This window comes from Cryptotermes secundus, unplaced genomic scaffold (assembly GCF_002891405.2).
Source record: "Cryptotermes secundus unplaced genomic scaffold, Csec_1.0 scaffold79, whole genome shotgun sequence".
Taxonomy (NCBI): domain Eukaryota; kingdom Metazoa; phylum Arthropoda; class Insecta; order Blattodea; family Kalotermitidae; genus Cryptotermes; species Cryptotermes secundus.
In genome coordinates, this window is record NW_019741974.1 from 739,871 (window position 1) to 759,016 (window position 19,146).

The 19,146-nt window shown below is 43.0% G+C and overlaps 1 protein-coding gene across 3 annotated transcripts in view; it reads right to left on the reverse strand.

The window, feature by feature from the left end:
- Positions 1 to 19,146, reverse strand: part of LOC111872830 — an 81,485-nt gene that overhangs the window by 33,336 nt on the left and 29,003 nt on the right. For all 3 annotated transcript variants that reach the window (XM_033754852.1, XM_023867037.2, XM_023867036.2), the window contains exon 3: positions 16,879 to 17,281. In XM_033754852.1, the coding sequence (XP_033610743.1) occupies positions 16,879 to 17,281 (403 nt within the window). The remainder of the gene's footprint in view (positions 1 to 16,878; positions 17,282 to 19,146) is intronic.

Here is a 19,146-nt window from a genome sequence, read left to right on the forward strand (position 1 = left end):
TGCAGGCCTTAAATTTCACCCATTCGAAAAAGCCAATGCAATTGCTGATTGTTTAGAAAAACAGTTCACGCCGCACAATCTGTGCGAAGATAACCATGAAGGGCGAGTGGAGGCTAGAGTTCAAGCTCTGCTCGAAGCCGTAGACAACAAACCCCCTCAAAGTATCAGACCATGCGACGTACAAAAAGTGATTAATTCCTTGAAATTGAGAAAGGCCTGTGGAAGTGACGGCATCCCAAATGAGCGCCTGAGGCACCTTCCAAGGCGACCACTGGTTCACTTAACTCATTTATTTAATCACTGTCTCCGGCTCTCTCATTTTCCAAATACTTGGAAGGAAGCAAAAGTAATAACTTTACCTGAACCCGGTATAGACCCGAAATGTGTCGTTTGTTATTTATGTATTGTTATATATATTTTTATTGAAATTGTAATTGTTTTATCTAAGCCAACGACTGAGTGTAGCTTCCCCCTCCTAGCTTGGATACCCCATCTCCATCTAGGGGAGCGTGGGAACCAACAATAGGGCCAGTAACGATTGCGCTGTGCCCTTCCTCTTCGTAATATTAATAACTTAATAATAATCAGAAGGAGAAGAAGACGAAGGGCTCGGTGCAGAGTATATTCCCTATTCAAAAGTAAGCCATTGAGCGCTAACATTAAACTGACCCTCCACAAAGCTCTCATTAGATCTGTGATGACCTATGCTAGTCCCGCCTGGGAGTTTGCGGCAGACACTCATCTAGTGAAATTCCAACGCCTGCAAAATAAGGTTCTCCGCACCATTGGCAATCTTCCAAGTCGCACACCGGTCCGCGATTTGCACATGGCATTCAAAATCCCGTACGTATATGACTATGTAACAAAAGTGTGCAGGCAACAAGCGGAAGTCATACAAAATCATGATAATGAGAATGTTCGCAACATCGGACAAGGCGAAGCCCGACACAGAAAGTATAAGAGACTTGAACTTGGCGGCGGTCAGGCATACGACCGTTCAAGTGACTAGACTGCCGTGGTAGCGAATACTGGTAGAAATATGGCATAATCTGCTGTACCGAGCCTGGATTGACAGAGGCTTTGTACATATTGTACATAGAAATAGGAATTAAGATTAAATTTGTAAATATATGTAAATACTGACAATGGACTTACTAATACGGACTATGACTGACAAATGACAGACCCGACCTCTCGTCAGAGAGGGCGCCCCAAATGGACAGGACAGTAACTTTAATATTAGGGGGAAAAATTCTTGTCATGAGCCCCAGCCGGGGCTCGACACCAAGACAGACAGACTGACTGACCGTCAGTCACAATGTGACATTGACTTCAACAGGCCAGTGCCGCGTGGTGGCGGTTTCGAATACCTCCACCGCATTCCTGTGAGTCCTAGGAGGCGACTAAAAGGGAACCCAGGACTTTGGAGTATAACTGGGCCACCTTGTTTCTGTGGGTATAAATATGGGGACCTGGCCCTCCAGGCTGGGGAGTTTCGGACCCTAGAATGACTGCTCTGGCAAGAACCAGCAACAATTGTAAATGACAGATCAATCCTCTCATCAGAGAGGGTGTTACATAAGGAGTATGACCGCAAAGGTTCAGTCGAAAAATATTCTGGTCGTGAGGCTCAAGGGGCTCTGCTCCCAGAGGAATAGATTGACGGTAAACCGCTAATTGTGAAGTAATTCTGACTCTGACTCTGACTCAGACCAGTTCACATGTCAGTTCGAGTGAAGTGAAGTGAAGTAGTTGGTCGGTGAGTGAGAAAGTTCAGTTGAGGGTTGTTAGCTGATTCGCTCTGGAAGGAAGGATGAGAAGAGATGACGCAATAGTTAGGTTGTCAGTCGACAAGGGTTTAGCTGCGGGATATTCGCCGAATAGTGACGTGAGCGCGAGAAGCTGAATAATCTCCGCTGTTAGAAGCCATTGCTTGGGGCCGGCTGTTGGAGAACAGAAGGTAGGAAGAAGGTTACAGGGATAGCTTTACCTTATCTTTACATAAGATTTTTCAGTTGCTTTACATCTTGCGGATGATGACACTTGTAAAAAATGAAAGGGATTTTGCGTTTCAGCGGAGCAATAGCAGTGACATCTAGCGTACAGCTGCACTTCAAAGACAGATGCATGAAGAAGGAAATTGTTCCGGTTGTTCAGTTTGCATTACTGGATTAGTGGTTATTTAATTGTGGATGGAAGGATTTATTGCCCGATTTCCTGCTGCGTAGTAGAGCGGTAAGCAGGAAGCAACAATTCGAACCTTGTAGACACTTCGCCTAACTCGGAATCAACCGTCTGATATTTACCTGCTCATAAAATCGCTAAGTTATGCATATGTTGCTAATGAAATGTTCTGCATTGAGTTATATAGTTTCGAGTGTTAAATAAGTAAGTAAATGGAGTAATATTCTGTTATAAGGTACCAAAATTAATGTTTGATGTTAAGTCCAAGTGCGGTAGAAGGAAGCATGTCATGGTGTTTCTGTTAAAGTGAAAATTCCTGTTCAATTGCGAGAAGACTCATTGAGCCCAAAAATTATCCTTTCAGCTTAGAGATATTACTTTTCGTTATTGAATATGATGTTGTACAAATGATTAATTCAATGGAAGAATCAACTTGTTAATCCTTTCTAAACTCAAACATTTTATTTATTTTTTTTAATTCGCTTAGCAGGGGGTGGAGTGCAACTGGGCCCACTCGGCACGGCGGCCACTTATTGGCCTATTGTAGCCTGCCCCGGGTGATTATGATGATGGAGAATTTTGTGGAATGAATATAGGCAGGGAAACAGAAATACTCGGAGAAAACGCGCCCCAGCGCCACTTTGTCCACCACAAATCCCACTTGACCAGAACTAGGATCGAAAATGGGTCGTCGCGGTGGAAGCCAACGACTAACAGCTTGAGCTATGGCGCGGCCTAAACTCAAACGTTATACTACTGGTTATTTAGACCAATGTTTCTCAACCGCCAGGCCGCGGTCCTGCACCGGTCTTTGGCATCAATTATACCGGGCCCTCGTCTTATCGAAAAAAGAATTTACCTACGGGGCAGCGGTCTGACAAAGGTTCAGAATCACTGATTTATACAACTGGGCAGCAGATAACATACGTCTACAACCTCCCTTCCGCCCACAAAGCAGTTAAAAGCACTGTCCCACTGCTTCCTGCTAGTCTTCTCCCTACGCCCAATCAGTCCTTGGACTAGAAACAAGACTTCATATTTATTTCCTTTACGTTATAACAGACTGAAAAGGCAGACTCGAGTCAAGAGTCCGTTGAAAATGTAGGCAATGCACTAAACACATCTAAGCGACCTCCGTAGTCTACGGGTAACTTTCCCACCTCGTGACTCAAAGTACGCGGGTTCAAACCCGGCGGAGGTCGTGGAATTTTTAAGGGTGGAAAAATTCAGGGAACGAGTCCTCCGGGAGGGACTTTAAGCCGTGGGTCCTGTGTCGTAGCTTTACAGCACGTAAAAGAACATCATATCTCCAAAGGAGGCCACCGAGCAAAATTACGGACGTTTCCCGCCCAACAGTAGTCTCTAACACCTCTGGTAGATGGGGGAAGCATTAAAGATACCGCTCAGGTAGTAGAAGCCGATCTCGCTGGCTGGGCGGGACTGATTGTAAGCACCAGTACCGGTAGGATATAGAGACTGGTAGAATATTATAGAGGGAAGCACAATGGACCAAGACAGGTCTAAGTGCATGGGGAAACCCACCCTCTCCAATAACTAACTAACTATCTATGGCACATCTATCTTTGGCTCTGTAGCTTTTGTGGACCTTGGCCGCATTTATAGTTTCTTATTCTACACACAGTCGGTATGACTCCTTGGACGGGAGAACAGCCCGTAGCTAAGCCCCTACCTACACACAGAACAACATAAACACAGAATAAATGCACACAGATATCCATGCCTGGAGTGTGATTCGAACCCACGATCCCAATGTTCGAACAGGCGAAGACCGTTCATGCATTAGACCGCGCGGTTACCGTGATCGGCCACAACACAAAATACAAAGACAATTTATAACACAGATGTGTACATACACTTATAATGTCTTGCATTATTGCAAGTATCATTTTTCTTTGCATGTATTTGAACACAAATTGCAGAATTCTCGTACAGAAAATTAATTCAAGTAAGAAGTATCGGTTCTTGTAGGTTGTGCATTTGATGTTCTGTAAATCTTTATAAGAAATTCGGAAAATTTCTATAAACTTCATCTTCAGCTTATGTAAACTCTGGGATGATGGCAACTGATAGGAACAAAAGTGAATCTCGTTAGAGAAATTTTACTGTAAACATGAACATAAAGTTTCATCGAAATTCATGGAATACTCAGAAGATGGCTCTGATCTTGTGCAGTAGTAAGATAGAAAAAATACTTTAGTAAGTAAAAAAAAATGTGGAAATAATACTAATTTAACTTATATACCCCTTGATTATATTAATTTTATCAAAGAAACTGACGTCCTTGGTTACATCAACAGCAAAATAAAATGAAATTCAGAATAAAACCAAAAGAGCACTAGATTCTAGGTGTGGTTTCAGTTGAGGATCTTTTCGTTTCTGTGACACACATAAAAGGTAAACTTTAAAGCATGCAAAACCACCATTTACATGTGGGCTTGAAATTTGGTTTTGCGTTCTCGGTACCTGTTGACACAGTTTAAAGAGATTATTTGGGCATAAAAGTCAGGTTAAAAAATTGCATAAAGAAGAATTTCATATTTTGCCCTTTCATGTGGATAAATTGAGGAGAATGAGATTGACGGGACATGTAGCACACATGAGGAATGATAAATGCTTAAAATATTTTGGTTGGGAAAACGCAAGGGATCATTTTGGAGAAATGCTGGAAAATGCTCGTAAAAATTATATTATAGAAAGAGCGTGTGTAAGCAGAGGCTTGATGCAACCAAGTCGGTGTGTGGGCCAATGAGAGACTTTTCTAATACTGTAATGAGCTTTGGGATTTCGTAAAAGAAGGATATTTCTTGACTGGCGGGGTTATTGTATTTAAGGTAAAACCGGCGTCAATTATTTGTGAAAGGAAATCCGTAATGTGCACATTTTGCGGCATTATGATTTTAATTTATTTTAATTGGTTTGAGTATGTATTAAGCTTCAGTATTTTTCATATACTCCACGAGTTTACAGTTTACAAAGTAACATAAATTATGGAAGGTCCAAGAAAGTTTTCTCAAAAAGTGAGACAATTTGGAATGAGATGTTGGAAGAAAATTGAAGAGAGCAAATGAGAGAAAGGGACATAAATCTTAACAATGGCGCACATGGAAAGAAATTACATTGCGTTAAAACTCAAGAGAACATCGGCCTTATGTGCGTATTACAGGGTTTTGCTCGTTTCCCCAGCAATCAGGGAAAGCTCAGTGATTCAAGTGGCCTCCGGGTGGGTATTGGGCAGAGGAAGAACAGTGAAAGTGGAATTCAACAGGCTCGACCTCGTATTTCAGTGGCGGACTGACTGAAGTTTGTAACGGAAAGCAAGTTGCCTGTATTTCAAACATGAATTTATACCGCAACCAATGAGAGCGCAGCCAACATCTTTGTAACATTTAGGTTTCATTGTTCCTTAATGCAGAATAAACACGCTCGTTTTATTTTAAGAGCGACGTGTGCTTGAAACTGGGATAAGCATGACGTTCGCCGAAAAGAATTACTTCCTTTAAATCAGAAAGCGTCCAGTTGTACACCATGTTTATTAAACGGTTAGATCCAAGGCAATGTAAACGCCAAAGCGACTTCAAAGTCCCCCCACCCCCACCTAAAACACTAACCCATGACGTCATATACTGGTGGCGGAATTATTCTACGTCTCGGAGCTACGTGTAAGTAAACTGTCATGGTCTCTCGTTCCTACCCTCCGCGCATGCGCACCGCTGATCTTTGGAGATGGTGTATCGGAGAGGTGAATCCATTCTTCTGGCGGAAATGAACCCAAGTCGATTAATTTTATTCTTATATTTTTCATTTAAACATATTACATAAATTCGTCTGCGAAGATTGTAGTTGTTTGGCTGCTTTTGTGCCAACCAAAAGTTACCTTCCATTTTCGGAAAATTCCACGGCTACTGTGAGCCAGATGACTCCAATAGTACATTTCTTCAAGATCTAATTAAATATCTTTCTTCCATCTTCGCATAGAAATTTTAAAGGAGTCTTCAGTGATTCAGTATTGAGGAGGTGGGTTTCCCCATGCACCGCGACTGATAGTCTATTGTACGTCCCCCTTTTAATTTCTACAGTCTCCATCCCCTACCGGTACTTGTGTTCGTTATTAGCCCCTTTCTGCCAGCGAGGTTTCTAACCTCTACTTGGCAGTGGTATCTAATAGTTAGTCCCTTTCTGTCAGCGAGGTCGTCCCTCCTCTGGCAGGGGTTCCTAGTCCCTTTCTGCCAGCGAGGTTTCTACCCTCTACTTGGCAGTGGTATCTAATAGTTAGTCCCTTTCTGTCAGCTAGGTCGTCCCTCCTCTGGCAGTGGTACCTAATACTTCCCCATCTACCGGAGGCATTGGAAACTACTTTGGGCGGGAAATGTTTGGCCCAATTTAGCTCAGTTGTCTCTTAGAGACATGAGGTTCTTTTACGTGCCGTAAATCTACGACACGGGACCCACGGCTTAAAGTCCCTCCCGGAGGACTTGTTCCCTGAATTTTTCCGCCCTTAAAAATTCCACGACCTCCGCCGGGTTTTTGAACCCGCGTACCTTGAGTCATGAGGTGGGAACGTTACCCCTAGACTACGGAGGCCGCTTTAAAGGAGTCTCACTTTCAGGTCTTAAATTCTTTATGCATTTCTGATCTGCCCTTTTTGTTTTACATATTTTCTCCATCCGTTCCAGCTCCGCCCCATCACTCTAACAAAATTTCGTAAACACCCGTTCAGCGTCTTCTCATTACACTCGTTATATCATGTCAAGCTCAAGAATTCTCCTCAGGCATCCTCATTTTATATATTTCCGTCGTTCCCGGTTAAGAACGTCTCATGTCCTATGTTCAGACCTGCTGTTTACAAAAGCTCAGGAGGTCAGTAGCCGGTTTCTCACCGCGGTGGCTCGGGTTCTAGCTCAGGTCAGGTCACGTGGGATTTGTGGTGGACAAAGAGTCACTGTGGCAGGTTTTCCCCGAGTACTTTGGTTTCCCCTGCCAATTCTCATTCCACCGACTGCACTACATTCATCATCTTCAATCGTCCGGGGCTGGTACAATAGATCAATTAGTGGCCGACGTACCAAGTGGACTCAGTCTAACCCCACGCCAAGAAAAACTAATTACCATTTTTTTTCATTGGCGCTACAGCCTTCATTTGGGCCTAGGCCTACCTCCATGAAACTCACCGTTCGGTTTTACTAGATCTTAGACATACGGTATGACTCCTTGAGCGGGTGATCAGCTCGTCGCAAGATCTCTACCTGTACACAAACACAGAAAAACGCGCACACACAAACTAAACATCCATGCCCTCAGTGGGATTCGAACCCACGATCCCGGCTTACGAGCGAGCGAAGACAGTGCATGCCTTAGACCGCTCGGCTATCGTGACCGACTAATTACCATTTACAAAGTGAAAAAAAAAATAAATAACTTTATAAGCAACGTTTTTTCTTTCTCAAAGTTCTTACTTTCAACTTTCCAACAAATTCTAATTATGCGTATCTCGTCTCAGTCCGCACTCATAACTCTGTAGTTAATATACAGTCACTATAAAGCAACTGAAAACATACAAATCTGACTTGTGCATTAATATATAGTGAGACTGCATGATTTGAATATATCCACCACGAAGTACAGTACCACCATCTGTCGTGGGCAAGATATTAAGGTGCTTTTTTCTTTGGTACTACAGCCCCAGTGGGCCTAGGCCTATCTCCAAGAACTTCTCCGTTCACTCCGGTTTTTCTAGATCTTACACTTTCGGTAGGACTCCTTGGGCAGGTGATCAGCTCGTCGCAAGGAATCTACCTGTGCACAAACACAGGAAAACGCACACAAACATCCATGCCCTGAGTGGGATTCGAACCCACGATCCCGGCTTCCAAGCGAGAGAAGAGAATACATGCCTTAGACCGCTCGGATACCGTGACCGGCATTAAGGTACTTTGCCGCTTAGAATTTTCACAGGGAAGAAGGGAGTCGCTCTACTTCTTGCTGGACCTCGTATAGGCGGTGCTGTAAATGAAATAGCCCTGCCTCAATCGTCGAAATTGCTCAATGGGACGGCAGCTTGCGAAATTTTCTCTGTCCCTTGTTCAGAACGGACCATTGAACAAGGTTAAAACGCAGACAGAGCTAATCTGATACTGATGCTGGAACTCTTGGATCAGATTAATGAATTCTTTATTACATGAGCAGGCGAGGTTTGGGAAATAAGTGCTGAGAGATGTTTGGTTGAATGGGTCTCTTCTCCCATATATTGGAATAGTTGTGGTCTTCAGAGATGCAATGCAACTGCTCTCTCTTCTAACCAAACAGTCGGATTTATGTATTGACATCGTTACGGCTTCCTGTCCTGATATACGATACCTGGTTCGAGATAGAATTTGCGGAACTTCGTCTAGCTAACGAACAATTGTGCTCAAAACATTGCTTCTACAGAATTTATACAAAAATTTCACAAGTCAAAAATACAATTTTTATAACATCGTCGTGTGTATTAGTTACTTGTAGACGGGGTTTGGATTGGTGAGTCGATTTATTGGATATTGACGAGTTGTAACTACACTTAGTCCATACACTCTCACGATTACAGTAACAATAACACATGGAATATCGTCTGCAACGTCTGTTAGCACTTCAACTATTCCGCTGCTTACTGAAGTCTCTTGGACTGCTTAACTGTTTCAAACCGAGTCTGAGTCCTATGTTACGACCAACGGTCAGTCGGCCAGTCTATTTGGAATAAAGCACACATCTGGAGTTTAAGACCAGAATTTTATTACTGTCAGGTAGTTGGGGGTTTATTGACAAGGGGCGCTGTCTCTGACGAGAGGACTGGTCTCTGGTTTACAATTGCTGCTGGTCCTCGCCAGCGCAGTCATTCTCGGGTCAGAATCCCGTGGGACTCGCGGCCATATTCTACTGTCTCAGATTTGAGACTTCTATGTTCGTCGCCTCCAACGACTCGTAGGGCTACCGTGGAGGTATTCTACCCCGCCTCCATACGTGATACTGCTTCAGGACAAAGTCAAAGTCACATTGCGACTCACGGTCAGTGTCTTGGTGTCGAGCCTCATGTGAGGTTCATGACCTGATATTTATTACTGTTTGACAGTTACGACCTTGTTTTGTGGAGCGCCCTCACTGACGAAAGGACGGGTCTGTCTTTTGCATATGCTTCTGGTGCTTGCCAGTGCAGTGTTTCTTAGGTTCGAGTCCCTTGGGACTGGCGACCATATTTTACTATCTCAGATTTGAGACTATTCTCTTCGTCGCCTCCTACGACTCGCAGGGTCACTGTAGAGGTATTCGAACCCGCCTCCACACGGATTAACGGGTGTTTGATTTTCTGTGTCGGTTATAAACCTCCGGTATGGACCACTTAGAAAACCTCTTCTATTCTTGTAGAGGAGCGTCTGCAATGCAGTTGTCTGGCAAAAGTCTCAGCGCGTATCATTATAACAATGGACTGTCTATTGTTGTCGCGTCTTCATGGGGGAAGGTGTTTAATGGCCGTTGCATAGAAACGGCAGTTCTATTTTTATCTTGTGTTCGTTGCCGCGAGAATGTTCACGGAGTCGTTGCCTAGAAACGGATTGCGTAACCCAGTTTTTCTATTGTTGCTTGCATGCATTACTTAGCAACGACTGTTTCTGTAGCTCAACAGTTCTTGCATGGAGTAAATACGCCACAATATAAAGAAATGCAATTTTTATTATTTCATTAAAGTGGTTTAACTACTACCATGAATCAGAGCTCCTATTGAGAAGCTAAAATTCAATCAGCTGCTTAGAGAAGTCAGCTTCTTTCATGGAACCGAAGATTAATTATTTTGCACCATGTCTCTTAACCTGAGTGGAATAGATCCAGTTCACAAGCTAACACACAATTTGCTTAAGGCGCAGCACACTAGTGTCCTTCCATCCAAAACTGTTTCTTTCAAATAGCATTTCTGTTTGGGTTATCCAACAAATATTTTGTAGATATTTTTCATATGCTTGCTGCTGCATTCCAGAAAACTGTATTAAATGATGTTTATATTGAGTCCATCTCTGAAGCCAGTACTTCCATTAAGTTGGTACTACTGATGTCTGTTCACAAGGGAGTGAATCATTGAATGAAATTTAAGTGAAGACTTTCTCAGATTTGTATACATTGGAGCAAAACAGTACGTCACGTGAAACCGCATGCGGCTCTGAAGTTCCCTGTGCTTCCACTGCAAATGTTGTCACTCATAATTGCGGCCATGGAATTGTCTTTCTTGAGAAGAATGGTGTAGAAATTGTTCCTTTTTTTTTTCCTCCACGGTTTCAGAACTGCTGAATGGAACGATGACTGTGTGAGGTAAAAATAGAATGGAAAGCTTGTGGTGTCTATCTCAATCTTCTAAAACACAGTGCTGTCACTCACTTAGTTAGTGTTAGTTGTTGGAGAGGGTGCGTTTCCCCATGCACTTAGACCAGTATTGGTCCATTGTGCTTCCCTCTATAATATTCTACTAGTCTCTATACCCTACCGATACTGGTGCTTACCATCAGTCCCGACCAACCCAGCGAGTTCGGCCTCTACTGGCTTAGCGGTATCTATAACGCTTCCCCCATCTATCAGAGGCGTTAGAGACTACTGTCGGGCGGGAAATGTTCTTGAATTTTGCTCAGTGACCTCCTTAGGAGAGATGAGGTTCTTTTACGTACTGTAAAGCTACGACATGGGACCCACGGCTTAAAGTCCCTCCCGAAGGACTTGTTCCCTGAATTTTTCCGCCCTTAAATTTCCACGATCTCCGCCGGGTTTGAACCCGCGTACTACGAGTCATGAGGTGGGAATGTTACCTCTAGACTACGGAGGCCGCTTGTCACTCACTTACACACTCACTTGTGAGGCTGGGCCCTTCTTGAGAAGCCACCAATTGTACGGCTACTCAAGAATTTCCCAGCATTTTGTGGGACCCGAAGGTTCATTACCGTGTTCACAAGAGCCTTCCACTGGTCCCTATCCTGAGCCACATCAATCGACTCCATACCATCCCATACTAGCTCTCTAAGATCCACATTAATAACGTCCACCCATCTACGTCTTGGTCTTCCCAGTGTTATCAGCTGCTTTAACGTTAACATCTCTATTTTTCTCAGAGAATTTACTTATGCATCCCACATGATTCTGGAAACCAAGAGTATTTTTCCTCTAAAGAGATTTAACCGATTTGACTTTATAACGGATATGCAGGCAGCTTCTTGTCAGATATGTTTTCGATTTTGAAGTAAACCAGGTTTTGCTATGGATGTGTATGGCTAAGAGTAGGAGTGTCTTGCTGATTTCGGGGGGTTCCCCCATTTAGATTTAGAAGCAGAAGACGGACAAACTTGAGCCTGAGTTGTAAAGGATGTTCTAGCCCTCGTATTATGACGTTCGCTGCAAATTTAATTAGTACATCAAAATATTTAAAGAGTTATAAATAGACGAAAGACAGTGTGACGCAACCATACAGATCAGCGCGTAAACATGAACACATTTCCATTTAAAAAAAAAAGTGGAAGAGGAAACAGAAAAATGATTTACAGGAATTCATAGCTTCTCACATGTTGCATGAAGAAGCTAGGAATAAAAGCTTGTTAGCTTTACTTCATTATGGAATTTTATTTAAAGTGAATCGTCCTTCATTTATACGCGTTTTCGACGGGTTAATATAATTTCCGACCTCGGAGCTGCCCAAGTATATATGTGGATAGATATGTAGATAGTATTATTATTATTAAATTATTAAATCTCAAAGTTATTCAAAACAGGTGGATGTCATAGGATGATTTTTTTTCTGTTGGCTGGCACGCCAAGGAAAAGTTTGAATTATTTTACTTGCACAGATGAAATATAAAATGCAATAATTTCTTACTGCTGCCTTCTGACTTGGAATACCGATGGTTCCACATGTTATTTCTAACTCTCATTTTCGCTTTCATCTGTGCTACGTAAACACTGAAACTGCATGGCCTTGAATGTGACAGGCGAGCGGAGTATAAACTAATAGTGAAGATGCATGTTTCCGGCTAAAGATAAATTTGATGTCTACGCTGAGTTCTTAAGTAAATTAGCCACTCTATTTATCTGTAGAATTTAATTGATGTGTAATAGTATTGTCAATCACTAAATTCACGTCAATATATTTTTATTTGGTTTGTCAAGAAGCACTGAATTGCTTATTTATAATTAGCCTTGGTATTTCTAAAGCAGAGTTTGGATCAGAGAATGAAGCTGACCTAACTAGCATCGGATGCAATGTTCAACATTTTGGGAAGTTTTACACAAATTCAATCTCATGTCTTCTGTCAGAAGGTATTTCCTTCGTGGATATAAATTTATCAGCGAATTGCACAAAGTCAGCAACAACTTTTACGTTATCTTAACACCCATACCTAGAGGCGAAGTGAATGTATTTTTAACTAAATTTCTCTCCAATTCCGTGGAAAAACATTACGTTCAGTTGTAATCGACTGACTCCCCAGAACAGAACTTTTCATCATAACAGCATCGCGGTACTATTCATGACGTCAACCACCGCATGTGGTTCGCATATATCCACTGCTAAACAACGGGTATATTTTCTGTGTTGTGGTCCGATCCGAGATTACATAAGGAGAAGCCTCGACTAATTGACAGTTAAGTTGGAAGTGAAGATATTTCGTGTGGATTGTTCAGTCGGAAGAAGATGAAAGGTGTCAAATAGTGAGTTGTCAAGAATCAGACTGAAGCGAGTTCTCGGCAGTCCAGGAAGAAGTATTCATTGTGATTACGAGTGATTGTAAAGGAGTGATCAAAAAATCCTTGTAACCGCTCTCTCTATAGTGCCCTTTACGTTGGGTGTCACCTTCTTGTTGTCGCCGTCCACCTTTACCTTCCTGTTCCTTCACCTGGCTTCCACCTGCAGCGGCTGTTGCTGATGCTCCTTTGCCAAAGGAACACAGGTGAATTTTCTTACCTCAGAAGATAGAGATGAGACTGTCTCAGGATCTTTTGTACGGGCCTCGCTCTGACAGGGAGGCAGAAGCATCTAATGATACACTGCTTGAACTTTGCATGTGAGGACACTTTATTATTTTTTTTGTGAAGAAAGCGTAAAACAAAACACAGTTCACATACACAATTCACCAAGTGCTGACACTTACAACTGTTCCTAGCTGGTCCACCACTTTTTTTTTNTAATGATGTATGCTGGCCATAGCGTCCCCTCCTGGCACGCCTTCGTCTGACTTAAGACTAGCAGAAACTGTCAAGAGTCAAATTTCCAAAGTGAGTCGCCGAGCGACTCTGGAACCAAAATTCCAAGAAATGCTTAACTAAATCACCAGGGGGTCATCTGGCGTCTCTGTGTGTGTGTGGTCCATCTGGAAAATAGGCCGCTTCGTGTGTGCAAGAGATGAGCTATGTCACACTCTGCGTAATTATTATAAAATACTTAGAATGACTCTCAATAAAATGCCATTTAGGCTTGTGGGCCATTAGGGCGGTTATATCCTATGCAAACCCCGTTTTATAAGTCACCCAAACACGTGGCAGTAGAATGCTGATTTATAGAATGATTGGTGGGCAATGCATTTGAGATTATGTGGGAAGGATCCATCGCACCATAATTGCATTGCCTGGATGGACCAAGGAAAACAGAGAGACCTCTCAGTTGTGATAACTCTCTCTGGGTCGAGGTTTGAGCTAGGACCTCACGAATACAACGCATCAATTCTATTTACTGGACAGCGACGGGTGGTGCCTTGCTGTGTTCCGGGCTCCTCCTTTTGTGGTTTCACGACACTGACTTATCTCAGACTACAGAGCGTACACTACCTGGGCGATTGCCGCGTAATGAAAGGAAATAATTCGGAAGTGGCCATGGCCTAATCGAGGTACTGTTCCGGAATTTGCCCGGAGGGACTGAGAAAACCGCGGTGGAGTTTCGAACATATCTCAAAATTCTATCTCCAGAGCGTTACAGCTACACTAGTCTGCTCGATAGTGTTCCAGTCTTGGCAACAATATGAAGAAATGAGGACACGCTTTTCTAAGTAAACATTAATACAAGCGATTTAATTCGTGTTGGGGGGGGAGGCAACAGGGACTATATAAAAAATGGCGAAGACTGAGTTATATGTATAATTCTAGTCAGAAAATGTTAATTTATTTCTAGGAAGAAGGACACAAGTTAAACGCTTTCTATAGAGAGTGCAGGTAAAATGTCTTGTTATATTTTATGAACCAGAACAATGATTACATAAAAGGGAATATCAGAAACATACATCTCCCCAGTATTACGAAGGAATGCACACGAAGGAGGAAGCAAGGCAAATTATTTCCGGCGGCTCGGACAGGTTAATAATTAACTTTTCTTGGCATTGTGAAAACACATTCCAATGCTTTTTTTTTTTTCATTGGCGCTACAGCCCTCATTTGGGCCTAGGTGTACCTCCATGAAACTCTCTGTTTCACTTCGGTTTACTAAATCTTAGACATACGGTAGGACTCCTTGGGCGGGTGATCAGCTCGTCGCAAGGACTCTACCTGCACACAAACAGAAAAACGCACACAAACATCCATGCCCTATGTAGGATTCGAAACCACGATCCCGGCTTCCGAGCGAGCGAAAACAGTGCATGCCTTAGACCGCTCGGCTACCGTGACCGGCATTCCAATGGTTTACCATTATACAATATTCTCTGTCCTCTTTTGTGAGCTGAACTTGCAGATTGTGAAGTCGCGCTGTTCTTTCCTAATAAGCGTTGCAAGAGCAAGTTCCTGTTCATTCTTATTACATGAATGTCTTGTTACGTTCGTCAAAGCGACGATACCTACATCGGGGGGAAAACCTGTATACCTCAATCTGTTTGAGCTAATTGCTCATCCTATAATGAGGACAAGAGAATTAATCAATAATATGAAAAGTGTATTTATTTCTTGATTTACTGAGACTATTATTATTAATGCTTCTCAAGGCCCTGGCTTTCAGTGTAATCTCTTAGCACACAAGCCTGCTCTCTAAACTCTGTTTCTATTCTTCCCTCTTCTCGTCACTGATTCTCGTTCAGTACCTCTCTTTATTTTATTGCAAGTGGGGTAGGACTAAGTCCCTTGTACTGCGGCCACTTCTGGCCTATTGTACCAGCCCCAGATGATAGGTGAGGGTGATTGTCGAGCAATTGGTGGAATGAAGATTGGCAGAGGAAACCGAAGCACTCGGAGAAAACCTGCCCCAGCGCCACTTTGTCCACCACAAATCCCACTTGCCCAGACCCGGGATTGAACCCGGGCCGCCGCGGTGGGAAGCCAGCGACTAACCGCTTGAGCTCTGGCAGGGCCCAGTACCTCTCTTACTTATGCAAATATTTTGAAGAGTTATAACAGCGACCGGAACAGAATTCCAAAAAGTGAAAACTGAATCCTTTCAAGAGAAACTAAATTCAGAGATTACTCCTGCAGATGGGAGCTCGGAAATGTAGAGAACATAAGCGCCTATGTATCAACCTTCTTTCATAGACTCCGTTTGGATTTATCTGTAGAAGGGTGTGAAAGTATTAACAAAGATCCAAATCTTTAAGGGTATCTCACGTCAGAAATTAGAGGTTTATCCCATCTGAAGTGTGACTTAATAAGTGGAAAGTTGGAAGCGTAAATCTGGTCTAAAGTAAGTACAATATTTTTTAGGTGCAATTATTAACATTGGTTTGCTTATTTCGGTTTAATTCCACCGGCCTACGCGGCGCTATGTTCCAGAATATAAATCCTTCATAGCTGTCACTCTGAGAACCTCAAATCTGACATAAATTTCGAACTTATTATTATCTTTATCCTTTGTGTGAAAATTAAAATTACTGATTCACAAGGAAATACTGAACGTCAGTGACTTGTTGACATGATATTTTCAGAAATAATTCCGTGACATATGACATTATTGTGATGCTATTATGCTGACTTTATCCTCACCAAAATAAATTAAATGTAACACTGTATTTCTCGTAAAATAAATAAGTGGATTAACAGGTATTCCAACGCGAAATGTCAGTGAACAGGTGACCTAAATAGGGGCGCACTCGAATCAGCTAACCACTGGTAGCAGCCTTCATGTTGTATCACTAAAATAAGTACCATATGGAAATATATTTCAGTATTTTGGATATCTACATTTTCATACATTTGTGTGTGTTGGGAGCACCTGAAACGTATTTCTACTTTTCATAACTTCAGAATGTTGGTGTGATCCTATGAGTAGCATGCACACTAACGTTGCTGAATATACTTAATCAACATTCATAAATTCAGCATTGATGCCTATACTAGTTCATTCATTCATTCACTCAGTCAGTCATTCATTCTTCATTCATTCATTCCTCAAAGGCTCTACAGCTCTTTGATGGCCCCTGGCCTCTTCTGCAGTTTCGTAATCTTTTTTACACAGACGGTAGGACCCCTTGGACGGGGGATCAGCCCATCGGAAGGCCGCTACCTACACACAGGACGACACAAATACAGACTAAACGCACACATAGACATCCATGCCTTGAGTGGAATTCGAACCCACGACCCCAGCGTTCGAGCGAGCGAAGGCAGTCCATGCCTTAGACAGCGTGGCCACTGTGATCTACACTTCTAGTAGTATAGACCGAAATTCGAATCTAATGACTCATAAAGATACGGTTGTGTACTTACCAAGCATCTTAACCACATGCTTTGTGGCCTTGATCTGTGCATTTTTGGAGAAATTCTTCCGGCCGTCCTCATCTTGGTGCTGGGGGCTGTACCCCCCCACTCCGGTCTTGAGGCGCACACTGCCCTCACCTCCTCCTCGCACACTGGAGCGCCGCAGTTGCAGGCCGATGAGCGCATACAGCACCGAGATCAGCGTCATGGGAGCGACGAAGAACACGAGAGAGGACACCTCGAAGGAGTGTGGGATAACGACTCGCTTGACGGCGCAGACCGTGTGCTCGTCGTCGAGCACCCGTCCGTCCGGCAGATGCTCGTACACAACCCCGAACTGCAACGCCTGGGGCACCGCCAAGCCCATCGCCAGCAGCCAGATGACCAGGATGAGACGAACTGCCCGCGACAACTGGACACAACGTGTTGTTTGTTATACTCGCCTGGATACTTGTACAATATAACGTCGTGTAGTCCGTCGAAAGTCAACTGACGTTTCGGAGGAACATGTCGCGTCCATCTTCAGAGTCGATGGGCTTATTCTTCGAGACTTGAAGATGGAGGCGAAAAGTTCCTCCGAAACTTTTGTAGATTTTCAACGGACTACGTGGCGTTATATTCCAGAAGATAGTACAATTCATAAGCACTACTGTGAGAACCTCAGATTCTGCACTCATTTTCTTAGGAACTGTCAGGAGAAACTGAAGGTCATACACAGTTCCGCCATTTTGTGTCTAATGAAATGCTACAAATGGTACTGATTTCAGATTATCGTCGAATTAGTATGTTACTAGTCTTGTTACTGTTGTTGTTACTTTTGTTTTCAATTCTTATTAACTGTTGTCTTATTACGGACTATGTTATCTGCGTGTCCTCACTAAGTAAATGAGAGAGTTCTCCCTTGTAATGCGAGTAATGATTCATTAAATGATGCAAGAATTTGGAACAGCGCCTGCTGATTCTCAGCCACTGAATACGGCAGTTCGCTTCCAGATAATTCTCCTTTTCTCATTCCTATTTATTTCCTGGCGTTTACATTCTTTTTAAGTTTTTAATTTAGTTTTATATATTGTAACGGATTTTATCAAAGCATTGCTCCGTAAACACGGTCCAACACCCAACACTAGAACAACGGGTTAATGCAACCCATTTCAAGGCAAATGGTTGATAACGTTCCCGCGAATATGCAGTAATGGGAACTGTGTTCTCTGAGGGCCATGGTACAATTAGTTGCTAGGTTACACAATAATTCGGACAACAGAGGCGTTGAATAACTAGAGACAGTAAAAGGTAGTCATTCAATCGCGTGGAGGTGGGGTCGAAAATCTCCACCGTGACACTGCGAGTCGTAGGACGCGACGAAAAGTATGTCTCAGTTCTGAGACAGTAAAATATGGTCGCGAATCCCGAGAAAGACTGCACTGGGAAGGGCGCCCCACAAAAACAAAACCGTAACTACCAAACTGTAATAAATATCAGGTCATGAGACCCAGATGGGACTCGACACAAAGACTTACCGACTGACTGACCGCCAATCGCAATATGGCTAGCGGCAGTAGATGGTAAGAGTTTTGGAAGACTTCGTAGTGATTTGAAATGCTAGTTTCTATGTTAGAGAATATTTCCTAGGGATTCGTGAAGTGAGTAAATCAGCAATAGCGCTCTATTTCCTTCACTTAGGTGTATTTTAAAGAAAGTACAAATAAATCCAATCATGAAATCCAAAACCCACAATTATTCGTCACGCATAGCCCTTACACGTGAAAACATATTTACACTGCTCGCCTGTTATAAGATGTCCGATTTTTGTAAGTACTGAAATAGAAGAATATAATTATAAAATGGTAAAGTTGTTCCTGGCCGGTCACGGTAGCCGAGTGGTCTAAGACATGTACTGTCTTCGCTCGCTTGGAAACCGGGATCGTGGGTTCGAATCACACTCAAGGCATGGATGTTTAGTTTGTTTGTGTGAGTTTTTCTGTGTTTGTGTACAGGTAGAGGCCTTGCGACGAGCTGATCACCCGCCCAAGAAGTCCTACCGAATGTGTAAATCTAGAAAAACCGAAGTGAACGGAGAAGTTCATGGAGGTAGGCCTAGGCCCACTGGGGCTGTAGTGCCAAGGAAAAAAAAAGTTGTTCCTGTGCTTAACTAATTAAGCACTACGCCATTAAGACGTATGGGGGAGTTGATTTATGGACCCACGTTTTCTTGACCTCGGCACCATTGTAAGTGACTGGTCAGCTTCACGACTAGACCGCTTTACCCCCTGGTAAAGA